General features: G+C 37.9%; 1 protein-coding gene across 2 annotated transcripts in view; it reads left to right on the top strand.

The window, feature by feature from the left end:
- Positions 1-3,013: 3,013 nt before the first annotated feature.
- Positions 3,014-16,451, top strand: part of LOC107597461 (mitogen-activated protein kinase kinase kinase 7-like) — a 29,334-nt gene continuing 15,896 nt past the window's right edge. The window contains exons 1-12 of one of the 2 annotated variants that reach the window (XM_016288531.1): positions 3,014-3,815; positions 4,172-4,282; positions 4,419-4,484; positions 4,640-4,685; positions 6,146-6,284; positions 9,289-9,413; positions 10,603-10,731; positions 10,823-10,953; positions 11,060-11,141; positions 11,844-11,950; positions 12,039-12,189; positions 12,821-12,901. In XM_016288531.1, coding sequence (XP_016144017.1) covers positions 3,723-3,815; positions 4,172-4,282; positions 4,419-4,484; positions 4,640-4,685; positions 6,146-6,284; positions 9,289-9,413; positions 10,603-10,731; positions 10,823-10,953; positions 11,060-11,141; positions 11,844-11,950; positions 12,039-12,189; positions 12,821-12,901 — 1,261 coding nt within the window. In that variant the 5' untranslated portion in view covers positions 3,014-3,722. The remainder of the gene's footprint in view (positions 3,816-4,171; positions 4,283-4,418; positions 4,485-4,639; positions 4,686-6,145; positions 6,285-9,288; positions 9,414-10,602; positions 10,732-10,822; positions 10,954-11,059; positions 11,142-11,843; positions 11,951-12,038; positions 12,190-12,820; positions 12,902-16,451) is intronic. The other variant, XM_016288532.1, reaches the window with a different exon arrangement.

Below are 16,451 nucleotides of genomic sequence, written 5' to 3'. Positions count from 1 at the left end.
ATGCAAGAACAGCACTCAGTGAGCATAGCAATTTCTCACAGGGCTCTTTTATGTGGGTGCTCAATGTTACAGCAGCAGCAGTAGACTAGTACTAATCAGCTTGTTGGGTTTATACTTCAGCTGATTTATTTTAAGTGTCACATAAATCCAGAGCAAATGAATGGAGCATTTAGATAGAGTTAAAATTCTTTAACAACATGACTGCACACAGTCCCCTAATGCTCTCTCTTTTGCTTGTCTGGCTGCAGCAGAGGGAATTGTTCTACTTACACAAAATGACCTGCATGAATATTTACAAAGAACAGCCTTTTCTTGCACCCCCTACCCCACACACATACACACTCTTCCTACTCCAATTAAACATTGTTTGTCTTATTTGGGACATGGATATTCATAATGCCAAGCTTAAGAGCTTACGGCATCTAAAAAGCCATAAATGAAAGACAAATGTTTGTCAGCTGCAGAAACATTATGCAATCAATCAACTTATTAGAGGCAAAAGATTACTTCTACTTCAACAGAGTGCTCATACCGGCATAAGGAAATTAATGAATTTATTCTAATTGTATCACAGCAATGCATACAGTATGTACCTACGATGTGTTCTGTGGCTGCTTCAACACTTTATCATAGTGAAGGTAATGGAGCACTTCCTACTGGTGATGCAAACGTGATAGAGCACCAGTGCCACCATGTGGTGGGACAACAAAGTCAATGAGATTGCTTTTCACTTCTTTCTGTTAGTCCTTTAAAGAAACCACCAATAGAGTTAGTAATACAGCTCTAAATTGTGACTGTGTTGATGGCAAAGTGCGCAGATGAACTCTCACTAAGGTTCTTGTTAGACAGAATGATGCCTGTTCCCACGCCTTACAAAATAACAAGCAGACGAGGGCAATGTTGTGTGTCTAAGGGCATTCTGGATGAAGACAACCTAGCAACACAAGGTAAGCAAACATCATCTGTTAAGAGCGCAGATCCCACACCATATGCCTACCTTTGTACTTGTCTCAGATGAACATGAATGAGCATTCTAATGAGCCATTTGGCTTTATCATTAAGCCTAATTATTACATGGGGATATAAATGGCACCTGTGTGGCCACAATTCAATATATCCGCTCAGCTTAATTACTATCACTGCATCATCATAATGGCATTATGTTTAAGAGAATTGATTGCATTCATTAGAATGTACTTAAAAGTCTATTTTGGATATTTATTAGGAGTATTTGTTTATGGATTTTAGATTTCTGTATTCTTCTAAAAATGTCCATAAGCAAGTTTATTAATAACAGTTTTGCTGTTTATTTAATTGCTTGGTGTTTCATAATTGTATATATTTTGTTGAACGCCAATAACAAGGAACTGTATCTTTTTTTAAAGTAGATTATTTATTTATTTTATTTTATTCCAGACATTACAGGTATGTGGCTATACACAAATTGAAATATCAGCAATAAACATACAAACATATATTCACCAGGGTGAAATGTTTGACTACTAGCCCCGGTCTTTCCCACTTCCTGCCAGTAGCACTATCTAAATTAAATGAAAGAAACAGACCTGCACCATTACTCACTCCATGGAACCCACAGTGGAAATGATGTCACCAGTTCCCCAGAGAGGACAGCGCACCGCTGGAAAGGTTACTTCATCTCAGTAACCTTGTTTGCATATGAACGAATGTTGTTTATAGTTTTCCGGCAGTGTTTTTTTCCAGTGGGGAATAGGGATCATTTTCAGCTGTCATGAAATGATGGTTGAAATTCTGGGTTTATATTTAGCTCACCGAGGGCATGTGACCAGGTTGCTCCACAAATTTGATTTGTTGATCAGTTTGATGTCATTCCAGTTAATGACACAACACTGTACAAATAGACTTGGATAGGTATGGATCACAAATGCTTTTAAACAGGTGTTAGTACAAGTGACAACATGACAACAACAAAAAAACATTTTAATGTACTGAATTCTTTCAAAACTCATTTTAATGCAGCAATATGAAATTCTGGCTGTGGACAATTTAAGGTACATGTATACCTGTACAAGCAGTGACTGAGACTTTGATATAGTCACTTACCTATAAAATTATTTTCAAATACGCTAGTATTTGAAGTCCAACGGTGAGGTCTGATCAAACCATTTTCTCTATGGAACCTATAGTCATAGAGAAGAACCTCATGACATTACTGGTAATGTAAAGTACCATTAAGTCAAATTAAGCCTCATGCACGATAGTTTTCCACACCTTTTAATAATTACTAGTTCTGTGTTTTTCCAGTGGTTGAACAAGAATCAGATAAGCTAGGACTGTTTGCCAATCACTACAATGAGAAATGTTCATTATTATGTTCTGAAGAGAGAAAAAAGTACAATGTTTCATCACTGATATATCCTAACAGAAGGAAAGGGTTTATTTTAAATAATATACCTCTTTTGTTAGGTTTCACCACCGTGCCATACATTTTGTTTACACTGTTTGATATTTATGAAATCTGAAAATAGTCAGCGTTTTCCATATTTCACCTGCTATGATTTCAAAAGTCACACATGCTTTGATCATTTTTATATTTCTACTATAATTTCAAGTAATTGTGCTTATATTTTCTGTCACCACTCTGACATTTCATCTCTGTCACATTATACTAGATAATTCCCATCGTTTTAACATCTTGTCAACAGTCATTAGATGACTCTGGTGACAATGGAGCTGAAAATCAGTTTGGAAATGTATTCCTTCATTTAAGTAAATTCTACATAGGTGTATTGAATGCCGAACAGATTAATACATATATAAATAAATACATATACCACGTTTTGTCCCAATACTCAAGAAGTTATTAAATAAGAAATGTATTTAATATATATATTGTGTTACCTGGTGCAGTAAGGATGCTACTCAGTTATGAAATTAATCCCTTTTTTTCTCAATAGAAATACACCCTCCAGATAAATATTATCCGAATCCCCTGTTATAACGACTGGAAATAATTCTGGCAGGCCTTTTCTTGACTCCAGTCTTGGAGACATTTCAGTTGGCATGGACTAGAGGGGGCACAATACAAGAGAGCGCACACTTCCTGGAGCTCAAACAACCTCCGCAGAAAACAAGAAAAACAAACGAGCCCATGGAGGCGAGAGCTGTAAAGTTCTAGCCCCGCGTCCGGTGGCTCGGATGGTTTGTCCTGGTTAACGGGACACGTAAAAGCAGGTTTTATCGAGCGGTATTTTCGGGTACATAGAAAGGCCGATGTGCGGAGCGGCAGCGGCGGTGTGGAGTGAGCGCTGCGCGGAGGGGAGATCCATCGACCGCACCAACGCGAGCCAACAAGCGGCCTAGCGCTAACGCACAACAGCCGGCGCTTTTATGTCCATGGGATACCCTTAAGCGTACTTCACTGAGACTCTAGGGCGTATTCCCCCTCTGAATGACAACATTTTTCCGTCGTTTGGCATGTCTGACATACTTTAATCTGGTTTGGAGCCTCGTAGCCGCCTGGCTAACGGATTAGATTGACAGGTTAGCTCGTTAGCCGCTAAACAAGTTTTTAAAGTGACTTATCATACACGTATGTCTGTGTAATGCAGACCATGTCGAGGGAAGAGGCTCTCCAGCTTCCGTTTTTATTCTGAAACCTTTCGGTTGTGAAGTCTGAAGAGTTTTGGGACTATAAAGTCTGTTGTTTGTGTATTAATGATTAGCTGGCTTACGAGCTAGCGATGTCTATGTTCTCCGCCGAAATGCTGGAAACAACACCTAACGTTATGTACCCGTTTGAGGAGATAGACTATGCTGATATTGAGGTGGAGGAGGTGAGTGGCATGATAAGCAGGTGATGGAGTTAATAAACACACTGACAGGAGCGTGGAAATGTCCTGCAAACATTCTCGTGATAGCTAATACTATCAGTGGGATGTTTGACATTGTATCTCATATCGTTTGTTTTTCATAGTCTCTGTTGAGGCATACTGTTTTTGAAGTACTGATGTATTTGCAGTTTGTTTTATGAAACACCTGTACACTGTTCTAGGTGGCATTCTATGTTATGTTCTCCTATGGCCTCTTGAATTATTGTGCTAGGCTTGTTTTGAAATGTTCTGCACTGCTGTGAGGTTGTGAATGTGTGCATTCTTTTGGTGTGATGTTCTTTTACATGCGTGTTGTGTAGGTGGTGGGCAGAGGGGCATTTGGTGTTGTGTGCAAGGCCAAGTGGAAAGGCAGAGACGTGGCCATCAAGACTATAGAGAGTGAATCAGAGAGAAATGCCTTCTTTGTTGAGGTACTATCATATTCTGTTTCACTTGTTCACGTTAGTAACTGTAGTCAGAAACAATAAATTGTGCATAAACAGACATTTGGTCTTTTATTTCAAAAGAAGCATTTGATTCTTGAGTGTTCTCCATTCTCTGCTCCAGCTTCGTCAGTTGTCCCGTGTAAATCATCCCAACATTGTGAAGCTGTACGGTTCCTGCAGTAACCCTGTAAGTCTCTACAACATGTTGAGATTTAGTAGATTTTCATGTTGATGTGATGTTTGATGTGAAACTTGATGTTGAAGTGTTTGCTATGGTCAAACCTCTTTTTTTCCCCCTTGTGAAAAGAAACTAGTTACAAGGTTAATGATCTTTTACTGCAGGTATGTCTGGTGATGGAATATGCAGAAGGGGGTTCATTGTATAATGGTGAGTAGGTCTTTTGAAAATGTGCACAGAAGTATTGATATCAAAAATATCTAAAATCCTTTGTGAGTCAACAGGAAAAAAACATTCATCAGGAACTATTTTAGTCATGCATTTTGTCAATATGAATACTCTACCATTCAAAAGATTGGAGTTAATAAGATTTTTTAAATAATTTCATACGTCTATTCAGCAAGGATGGATTAAATTGATCAAAAGTGACCATAAAGACATTATAAAAAAATTAATCATAAATAAATGCTGTTTTTTTTTTTATTTATATTCATCAAAGAATATGTAAAACATTGTATAACATTCTCTACAAAAATATTAAAGGGATACTCCACCCCAAAATGAAAATGTTGTCATTAATCACTTACCCCCATGTCGTTCCAAACCCCTAAAAGCTTCGTTCGTCTTCGGAACACAATTTAAGATATTTTGGATGAAAACTGGGAGGCTTGTGACTGTCCGATTGACTGCCAAGTAAATTACACTGTCAAGGTCCAGAAAAGTATGAAAGACATCGTCAAAATAGTCCATCTGCCATCAGTGGTTCAACCGTAATGTTATGAAGCGACGAGAATACTTTCTGTGCGTGAAGAAAACAAAAATAACTAATTTATTCAACAACTTGTCTCCTCTGTGATGGGTTACGGGTTTGGAACGACATAGGGGTAAGTGATTAATGACAACATTTTCATTTTGGGGTGGAGTATCCCTTTAAGCAACACAACTGTTTTCAACATTGATAATAATAAAAAATGTTTCTTCAGCACCAAATCAGCATATTAGAATGATTTCTGAAGGATCATGTGACACTGAAGACTAAAGTAATTGCAGCTGAAATTCAGCCTTGTCATGGCAGAAATAAAATGCACTTAAAAATAGAATAGAATAGAAAAGTTATTTTAAATTGTGATAATGTTTCACAATATTACTGTTTTTATTGTATTTTTAATAAATGCAGTCTTAGTGAGCATAAAATACTTCTTTCAAAAGAAAGAACGGACCCCACCCTTATAAATGGTAGAGTATGGTTTTCAATCAGGGGTTTGGGTCCCACTTGGGAGTCTTGGCAAACAATTTTTGGGTCATTAAACATCATGCATCCAGTTGTTGTCAGAACATATTTAGTTTGTTATGTTGTAGAATTCATTTATATTGATGTATAAAATACTTTGGTGTTTATATACAAATTTGCATACACGCTCAAAGAATCACAACATGTTCCCTTATGCAGTATTTTTTTGTGGTACAATTTGACATGTTCTTTGATTCCATGGCCCTTTACATAAACATTAAAAACCAGTTGGTTCGAAATTGCTCCTTAACCCCGGGCCTATAGTAATAGCAAGTGCTAAAGTTCTTCTGGGTGTCCAAGCACATGAGGTTGTTCCACAAGTGAGTGAATTCTTTAGCATGTATGTGTGCTTGTGTTTATGACTTTTCTGTGTTGACAGTGCTGCACGGTGCAGAGCCTCTTCCTCACTACACTGCATCTCACGCCATGAGCTGGTGCCTGCAGTGTTCTCAGGGGGTCTCGTATCTCCACGGCATGAAACCAAAGGCTCTCATTCACAGGGACCTCAAACCTCCCAAGTATGCACCTCCATCATTTCTCTCTCATTACACTGTCTTGCATCATGTCACTGAAAACCACTGAGAATTCCTTTTTCTTCTCACCCATGTGATTTTTACAGTTAGTCCTTGTCATCTAAGTTCTCCCTGTCCATGAAGATTTGTGTTTGCTTTTATTCAAAGACAAGGGTCTTAAACGCACTTGATTGCTTTGAGTCTTGCCTGACTTCTTGTGATCAATTCAGATTCCGTTTTTTTTTTTTTATTATTATGGACTCCTTTTTAATGGCTAAATAAAATTGTATTAATCAGAAAGCATGTCTAATTAATTAAAATCATGAAACTTAAACAATTTAACATCAATTTATTAAAAGTTTAACAAAAATTACATGTTTAGGGCCCTATGAAATGTTTTATTTTTACCAAATTCTGTTTTAGCAGGTCTAATTATTTGAAAGCATAAAAACAAGTTTAATTTATTCTTACAATAGCCTTATGACTTTTGCTTAGAAATTCTGTGTTGTGTATTTACATTTTTACGGCATAAAACAATCATTTAGTCTATCTTTTAAGTAATGAAAATTAAACAAATTTTATTTTTTGGAAAATAAAGGTCATTTAATATTACAATTAAAACACTGAAGAAATATTGTATGATTATTCCTTAAAAATAAGGTTTTAATAATTTTGGTAGTAGTAGCCTATTACGTACTTTCTACTCAACAATCGGTCTTTGTCAGTCACGTGCGTTTATTATGTGTGACGTCACCGAGGCGCCATTTAGAAGGTATCGTTGCATTGAGCAGTGAACTAAAAGTGTACAGAGCCATGCAGTAAAGACCGATTAAATCGTCATACTGGAGAAACAGCTGCAAACCAAGTAGATACGGTACCGAGATAATCTCAGCAGATAGTAATATATTTCTGCTGCAATGCCTTCAAGTTAAACCAAACTTTTATTTTGATGGGTTGCTGTGAATACCTTTACATTTCTGTGTGTATGACATGATGATAGTTTTACTGAAATGAAATGGTCAAATGCTGATGAAGTGACTCTCAGAGCAGTTCTGGAGATGTTGTTCATGTATTTATGTCCTCATTAGTGAGACGACAGACGCTATCACCGGAAGCGTCACGCGCGCTTCAGTACAAGTAACTTAGTAAACAAAACCGCACGTCTGCACCATTCATTAACACGGAGACGTGCAGAATTCATATTTAAATAGTCGTTTTGTGGCTTAATATTTACAAATACTAGTGGGAGTGGGCTCACTTGTGTGTGTGTGTGTGTGTGTGTGTGTGTGTGTGTGTGTGTGTGTGTATGTACAGAGAGCGCGACCATAACGTAGAGACCGAAATGACATGCCGTCGTGTAAATAAGATAAATAACATAAGGCTATTTAATTTGTTTAATAAAAGAACAAGGTATAGACCTGTTCTATCGGAAATGTAACTTTAAATGACTTCTGTTGTGATCTGGCGCTATAGAAAAAATATAATTAAATAAAATTAACTTGACCTTCAAGGGGGGCGGGCCGCCCCCTAATATAATGGCAGGGGAAACACTGAGGTGTAAACAGACAGTTTGTTTTCACTCTACATGTGTTGACTGTTTTTTGACTGTGATGGAAATGTTACTGGATCATTACGGGCTGCCATTAATCATAAATGCTGTCCGGTCTAGGTGTCAGAGGGTGTATTGTATGTTCTGGAGTCTTACGCTGCATCACTTGCATCATGGCCGCGTATGGTGTTGTCCAGGCCAGGGCTGGTTATATATGAGGCTCTGTTTGTAAAAAGCCCTGGCAGCACACCATGGAAATGGTCAGCTGGCTTCTCTCCCAGACACTGAGAATGAAGTTCTCGGGAAGAACTGGGTTATTACTAAAATTTGATATATTACAGATCACTAAAGCTGGCATCAAATCCCCATGAACCATTCAGAAGTGCTTAAACTGCATTTAATAGGACTAAAGCGCAGTTTGTGATTTGTTAACCGCCATCTGTATACCTCCATTTCTACTCAAAATATTGCAGCAGTTTCCAATTGAAGTGTACTTTAAAAATATGTGGTTAATGTCTGTTCTCTAGCTGGAATTGTTGATTAAGAATCAAGGCACAAACACTCCTTTCTACTTTCTCTTCTCTTTAACCCTTAAGACATATACTATTGTTCAAACGTTTTGGGGTCAGAATAATTTATTAATAATTTATTTATTCATTCATTTTTTGAAAAAAATCAGTACTTTTATTCACCAAGGATGCATTCGGTTGATCAAAAGTGACAGTAAAGACAAATTATAATATTACAATAGATTTATTCCAAATAAATGCTGTTCTTTTAAACTTTCTAGTCAACTGAAATAAGAAATGTTTCTAGAACACCAAATCAGCATAATTGAATGATTTCTGAAGGATCCTGTGATGCTAATGATCGGAGTAATAACTGCTGAAAATCACAAGAATAAGGCAGAAGTAAATTACAAAAATATAAATTTTCAATATTCAAACATAAAACAATTATTTTAAATTGTATTAATAATTCACAGTATTTTTACTGTTTTTGATCAAGTAAATTCAGTTGTAGTGAGCATCTTTCCAGAGAGGTTTCTTTCATTTCTTTCTTACATTTGAACAATAGGATATTTACTGTGTTTAACTTAAGTAATGTTTTTTTCCGAAGCGACTTAACGGCATAGCAATAAATGTATAATATATAAACCAACAATATATACAATGCCAGAAAATAAAGATGTTAGTAATCGGGTTGCACACTTTATTGCAACTGGTATTGCAGTGAATGGGAATGCTAAACTGACTAAGCACACTGCTTAATAGACTAATAAGCAAAAAAAAAAGAACAAAGTTGCAGAATTTGTCATAATTTGGTGACTTAATCTGAGACCACTTTTGCCATAGTAATCCCATGATGCCTAAAATATTGTCTGTGAAGTGAGTTTGCTAAATGTTTTTCTTCTTCCTGGAGAGGTCTCTGTTTATATCTTTTGTATATTTTTGCTCCTAGTCTGCTCCTGGTTGCTGGAGGTACAGTGCTGAAGATCTGTGACTTTGGGACAGCATGTGACATCCAGACACACATGACTAATAACAAGGGAAGCGCAGCCTGGATGGCCCCAGAGGTGTTTGAAGGCAAGTTTCAGGAACTAGCCAAGAACTTTTGTTCATTTTTGTACAGCCATTGGCTTGTAAATGGGCTGTTTTTTTTGTTTCTTTTCTCAGATGATTTTGATGCCAAAACTTACTTGCTGTTCTTCTTTTCACCTTTTTTCTGTTTCTCATTAATTGACTTCTCATAGGCCATTTCGGTCTTCACTATCACTCATACAAATATTTCCCCAAAACCAGGGTTGGTGGACGTTCCTGGTCTAGATGATGGATGAAATCATTATAATTTAATGCATGCATTCGCAATCAACCGGTAATGGGTTTCAATTTTACCAAACACGTTCAGGGGTATTCAGCTGTCAGGGGGGGGGGTCGGAGGAAACGTCAATTAGGAGCAGGTTGTTATCTTGTTTGTTTGGGGAGGAGCAGAAATCCCATGTTATTACTCCACTAGTGATGCCAGCAGAGGAGACGCAGCACGGCTCATTTGCCACACTGACAACAGTATTATCAGAAGACCAGAGTAGGGCAGTGTAAAGACATACTAGCGCGAGGCGCTGTAATTTAAGAATAATAAGAGCAGCAATTAAGGCTCTCCAGGGCAGCATGAGAGGAAATTAGCTCATCTGTTCAAAAAGGGCCGACAAGATAAAGGCTACCCCACCCTGGATGACAGAAAATTAGCTTATGGGAAATAGCTTTGATTCTTTATGTTGTATGTTACATTTGCATCAATGTTATATTGGGCAGCTTAATTTAAATGTCAACCATACCAAGAATAATTATTTATTTACTAAAGGAGCCAGACCCCTTGAAAATAGTTTATTTAGGTCTATATTTTATTGTATATAACATCTATAATTATGTAAAAATTAAATGTGATAAATAAATGTAAGGAAATTTATTTATCAAATGGCATATATTAGAAATCTAAATTTTGTAACATTATAAATATCTTTACTGTCACTTTTGGTCCATGTAATGCATCCTTATTTAAGCATTATAAAAATGTTAATGCAATAATAATAATAATAATAATACAATAATTCTTTCACAGAAACATTTAAAACCTTTTTTGTAGTTTGGTAATTACAGGAATACCCAATAGCTGTGAAGCATCTTTTTCAGAATAAAGGCTTAACTAGAATGTGGACCTTAATCAGGAAATTATGAGCATGTAAAGGTAATTGCTGTCTGTATATGTGTGCTGCAGGCAGTAACTACAGTGAGAAGTGTGACGTGTTCAGTTGGGGTATTATTCTCTGGGAGGTGATCACACGCCGGAAGCCCTTTGATGAAATCGGTGGCCCTGCTTTCCGCATCATGTGGGCTGTGCACCGTGGTAAGTTTTATGTTTGCTTGTTTGTGCCCCATCTTAGACTATTTGTCTTTTTGTTCAAAATTAGAAGCTTCAATCAACTTTCCTTCTGTAGGCACGCGTCCACCTCTCATTAAGAACCTACCGAAGCCCATAGAGAGTCTGATGACTCGTTGCTGGTCCAAAGACCCATCGCAGCGGCCTTCCATGGAGGAGATAGTGAAGATTATGAGCCACCTTATGAGGGTAACACCACACCGGCAGCATGCCTGGCAAATCATCCCAATGTTCCTCGCTGTCTATTCTGCATCTTATTCTGCCTCTTCAGTCTGATCCCTCTCTCCCCCTCTAGTATTTCCCAGGATCAGAAGAGCCTCTTCAGTACCCTTATCAGTATTCAGATGAAGGCCAGAGTAACTCTGCTGCCAGCACAGGTACAGAATAACAAAATAGGCTTGAATAATAAATACTTGTTCATGGCTATTTCATTTGATTTGATTTTGTTCAAATCATTTTCTGATGGTGCAGGTGAGAAAACAAGTGGTTTAGATGCAAGTTTAGATGCTTTGACTAAGTTCTTCCATACTGTTAGACTACCGTTCAAATATTATAATAATTTTTATTTACATTTATTCAACAAGGATTATAACAAATAGATCAAAAGTGACGTTCATTACTACAAAAGATTTGTATTTCAAATAAATGCTCTTCTTTTTAATTTTGTATTCAAAGAATTCTGAAAAGCGTATCAGAGTTTCTACAAAAAATATTAAGCCACACAACTGTTTTCAAATGTGATAAGAAATGTTTTTAGAGCACCAAATTAGCATATTAAAATGATTTCTGAAGGTCAATGTGACACTAAAGACTAGAATAATGGCTGCTGAAATAAATTCTTAAATATATTAAAATAGAAACATTATTTTAAATTGTAATATTTCACAATACTTTGTACTTTTTTATCAAATAAAGCATAAGAGACTACTTTCAACAAAATTAAAAAAACATCTTACCACCATGAAACAATTTAATTACAGTGTATATAGGAATGTTGTTTAATTTTTGGATCATTTTAGAAGGGTATTGAAGTCAAACTTAAAGTTTGTAAATTGAAATAACACATCTGTCTTATCCAGGCTCATATATAGACTACACATGTACCAGCAACAAGAACGATATCAACATGGAGCACACCAACTCCCCTGGCAGCAATGACACCATCAAGTTCCCATATAAACCAAAGGTAACACATCTGTAGTCTACATAACCACACAAAGACGGTGTCCTCTAAGAAAGCTCAGAAGTGGAATTAATATTTGTGTATGTTTCAGGGCGACCCGTTAAGGCCTGGTCACCCTCTCTCCAGAGGGGGGAGTGTAGAGAGTCTTTCTGGCAGGCCACAATTTCTGGCTTCCTCCGACAGCAAACGAATGAGCACCGATCTCTCCGAACTGGAGCACAGATTGCCCTTTGCTCCCGCAGGTAACTTGCCTCCTCAGAACTGAATTTTCATACCTTCCCAGAAATTCATTAAGAGACAGTGACCATTTATATTTCATACATAGAACTCAGTTTTATGTAACATCGATTCATTAATGTGGAGTTTTTTTTTCTCTCTTTTGCAGTAGACACAAATATTGATATATTTGTAAACTCCACACCTTTCTATTCTTGTTACCAAATTTGTCCTCAGGTTGACATGTTAACAAAGTACACACACCACTTACAATGTCCCTTTTATAGACATTGACCTCACTTTTCTGTATTTGCACTGGCTGAATAGTGCATACACTAGTACCCAGTGTTCTGCTGACCTCAGCCAGTGCGCCCAAACACATCAGACACAAAGAGCTGCATGGCATCTCCATTCATTCTTTGATCTGTCCTTCTGCAGTCACTCATTCCAGCAGGCTTCCTGCCTCTGCACGGATGTATGTGCTCTGTGTATGTGTGTTGCATGTATGTTCTAATGTAGCTGAAGAATGGAGCGACATCCCTTACCCAGTCTGCTTTGCTGTCTGCACTACTGTCGCTCTCTCTGTCTCAGTACATACATTGTCTGCATGCCTGTGTTCGTCGCTACATGCGCGTGTCTGTATGTGTGTTTTTGCAGCACGTCCACAATTTAAGCGAGGTCACCGTAAAACGGCATCACATGGCACCATTCTGGACATTCCCAAGATCATCGTCACAGGTACCGGGAGTTCAGGCGCTCCCAGCAAACAGCTTCTGATCAGAGAAGGCCGTCACTGTGACGCACAAGCACGCATTGGTTGTTACTTCAGAATGTCTCATATCCCCCGTCACCCTGACTTAGTGAAAAAGACGTTAAAGAACATTAACGTATGATCCTTATCCAAACATTTGCATACACATGCATTTATGCTGTGGACCGGCAAATTGCAGTTATGCCCAATTACTATGGTAGAAACTCTTGATCTTATGGTTAGTTTTGAACCGGATTGAAGCCATATACTCCAGTTGATCCACTGTACAAATTTGCTCTCCAGTTGATTGTGCAGTTCCATTTGGTACTTTATTATTTAAAATAATTTAATAATTACAAAATGTCAAATGGTGATGGAAAATGCATCAATTAAATGACACAGATACTGCAAAAAGGGCAAATAAGACTGTTAACCCAGAGTTTAGGAGTGTGCAGTAGGGCTGAGTGATATATATAAACGATACGCGATTTGACATTATCAAGTACCGTTTTGGCCCGAATATAAGACTTTGGGTGTATTATTGACATGTCAAAGTCTAGACCCTGAATATAAGATGTCCGCGTTTTTTCAGATGTATTTCCAAGAAAAAAACCTTGTCTTATATTCGGGTCAATACGGTATATCGTAAAAACGCACCAAGAGAGTGCACACATACACTGAGATGTAGGTTAGACTACTGCGCGAGCATGTTTAGAGTTCATGCTTTCACTGCGTAATTTAGTCTATTAAAATACCTTTAGAATTCCCCCAAAATTCAAGATAAGGGGTCAAAAATGTATTTTATATTTATGTCATCTGATATAGTTAATATTACTTTATCATGAAGAGTACAGTTTTTTTTTTCTCTCCAAATATGAGCATGATTGCAAATGTGATATTTTATCAAATAAAACAAAAAGTTAATATTAATTTACTTTCATTTTGGAGCACAAGTTACTGGAAAATGCATCAATTAAATGACACAGATACTGCAAAAAGGGCAAATAAGAATGTTAACCCAGAGTTTAGGAGTGTGCAGTAGGGCTGTGCGATATATATATATATATATATATATATATATATATATACGATACGTGATTTGACATTATCAAGTATATCGCAAAAACGCACCAAGAGAGTGCACGCATACACTGAGATGTAGGTTTGACTACTGCGCGAGCATGTTTAGAGTTCACACTTTCACTGCGTAATTTAGTCTATTAAAATACCTTTAGAATTCCCCCGAAATTCAAGATAAGGGGGCAAAAATGTCCCCGTATGACTGTCTTTTATATTTGTCATCTGATGTAGTTAATATTACTTTATCATGAAGAGTACAGTTTTTTTTCTCCAAATATGAGCATGATTGCAAATGTAATATTGATTTTATAAAATAAAACAAGAAGTTAATATTAATTGACTTTCATTTTGGAGCTCAAGCTACTGTTTTGGGTCTGTTTCATCAATGAAAATAGTTCCAAACAAGCCACAGCAGAACTGTTTTGCATCTCTGAGCAACACAATACAGTGTTTAGTTAAAAGCCCTTTTGTGAGTGCAGTCTGTGCAGTCGTGACACCTGCTCTAAATGATTATTAGATTAGTGTTTGATTCTCTGTGTCCTTGTTTTTAAATCCAAAAGAAATCGGTTACATTTGCTATATTGATCTTCTATCCAGCTAATATTTTCAGCTAATTTTTCCAATAAATATTGTTTGTGTCAGATTTGACGGTGAATAGTGTTCCTGGAGTAACAGCCATTTTAATCAATTCTTTCTCTCTCTCTCTCTCTCTTTGCTCTTTTTGATTGTAGTGAACTGCAGGCAATAATTTTCACACCCCATCCCCCATCGCTTCTGCCTCTTACCACTAGAGGCACCTTTTTAATACTATTTTAAAAAGATCAAGAAAATCCCATAAGTAGTCATTTAAAGTGATTCACTTGATCAGCATGTGTGGTGACAGTGGAGATGAGGATGTGGATTGATATGCCTGCCTCAGTCTTCCTGTTTGGCTTTGTAGCAGGTGAAAGAGGATCAGCCAGCGTGTGTACAGGGTTCCCACGCTTCTTGAAAGTACTTGAATTTCAGACATATGGATTCAAGGCCTAGAAAGTACTTGAAAACAAACATAGGTCCTTGAAAGTGCTTGAATTAAATTTGAAATAAATTGTTTATGCAGGGTTTAAAGTTTTCCATCGCTACGACTGATTTCCGTCAATTGGGAAAAAAATTATGGGAAAAGAAACATGTAGTGCATTGTTGTTGTTGTTCTGCCGGCACACCAAAAATAATTCCCGGCCATGGCTGCAGCTTCTTAGTGACAACATAGTGACGCTGCTCGCGTCATTCACAGTCGGGTTATAACTTGTATAACGGGTTATATAAAAACACTATGGCGCCGACGGTGATGGCTGCCTCCGTGGCGTGCTCTGCAGTTGTTTTTATGTTTTTGTTAGTTTGTCCTGTCTTTAGTTATATCCCTGCAATCAGTTTCACCAGAGACAAATTGCTGGACATTCGGAAGTACACACCACCCGATGTTTCACCGGTTTTCGACTATTCGGATGTTTTGCTGGACATTGTTGTCGGGGGAGCAGCGGCGCTGATCAAGCGCTTCAGGACGCGCAGACGAGGGAAGCGAGCCGGCGCGCTCGTGAAGCTCAGACAGCACGGATTCAGAACGTCGTTGCCTAGCATCCATCTGGCCAACCTCCGCTCTCTACCCAACAAAACGGACGAACTTCTTCTGCTCTCCCGGACAAATAAGGATTTTTCAAACTCTGCTGCTCTGTGTTTCACGGAAACCTGGCTGAAAGACGCGGTTCCGGACAGCATGTTGAGTCTCCCAGGCTTTCAGCTGTTCAGAGCAGATCGCGACGCAGAATCAACAGGGAAATCATGCGGCGGCGGGACATGCTTTTACATCAATGAGAGGTGGTGTACAGATGTAACTGTGTTAAAGAAGATGTGCTGTTCAGAACTAGATGTGCTGTTCAGACCTAGAAGTGCTCTTCATTAACTGCAAGCTGTTCTATTCACCGCGGGAGTTTTGCTCGTTCATTCTCGTCAGTGTGTACATTCCTCCGCAAGCACACGTGAGCTCCGCTTTACAGAAACTCGCTGATCTGATCACAGACACAGAACAACAACACCCGGACTCTGTTTTAATCATTCTCGGGGACTTTAATAAAGCCAATCTCTCCCGTGAACTGCCAAAATACAGACAGCACATCACATGTCCCACCAGAGACAGTAATATATTGGATCACTGTTACACCACAATAAAGAATGCATATCACTCTGTTCCACGAGCAGCTTTGGGGCTCTCTGATCACTCTTTGGTTCATCTTATACCGACCTACAGGCAGAAACTGAAATCAGCTAAACCTGTATTAAGGACTGTAAAAAGATGGACTAATGAAGCAGAGCAGGATTTAAAAGCTTGTTTTGACCTCACTGATTGGAGCATTTTTGAAGCTGCTGCCACCGATCTGGACGAGCTCACAGAGACTGTAACATCTTATATCAGTTTCTGTG

This window comes from Sinocyclocheilus grahami, unplaced genomic scaffold (genome assembly GCF_001515645.1).
Source record: "Sinocyclocheilus grahami isolate Dianchi unplaced genomic scaffold, SAMN03320097.WGS_v1.1 scaffold232.1, whole genome shotgun sequence".
NCBI lineage: Eukaryota > Metazoa > Chordata > Actinopteri > Cypriniformes > Cyprinidae > Sinocyclocheilus > Sinocyclocheilus grahami.
The sequence above is the reverse complement of the archived record's forward strand: the minus strand, read 5'-3'. Positions and strand labels throughout refer to the sequence as shown.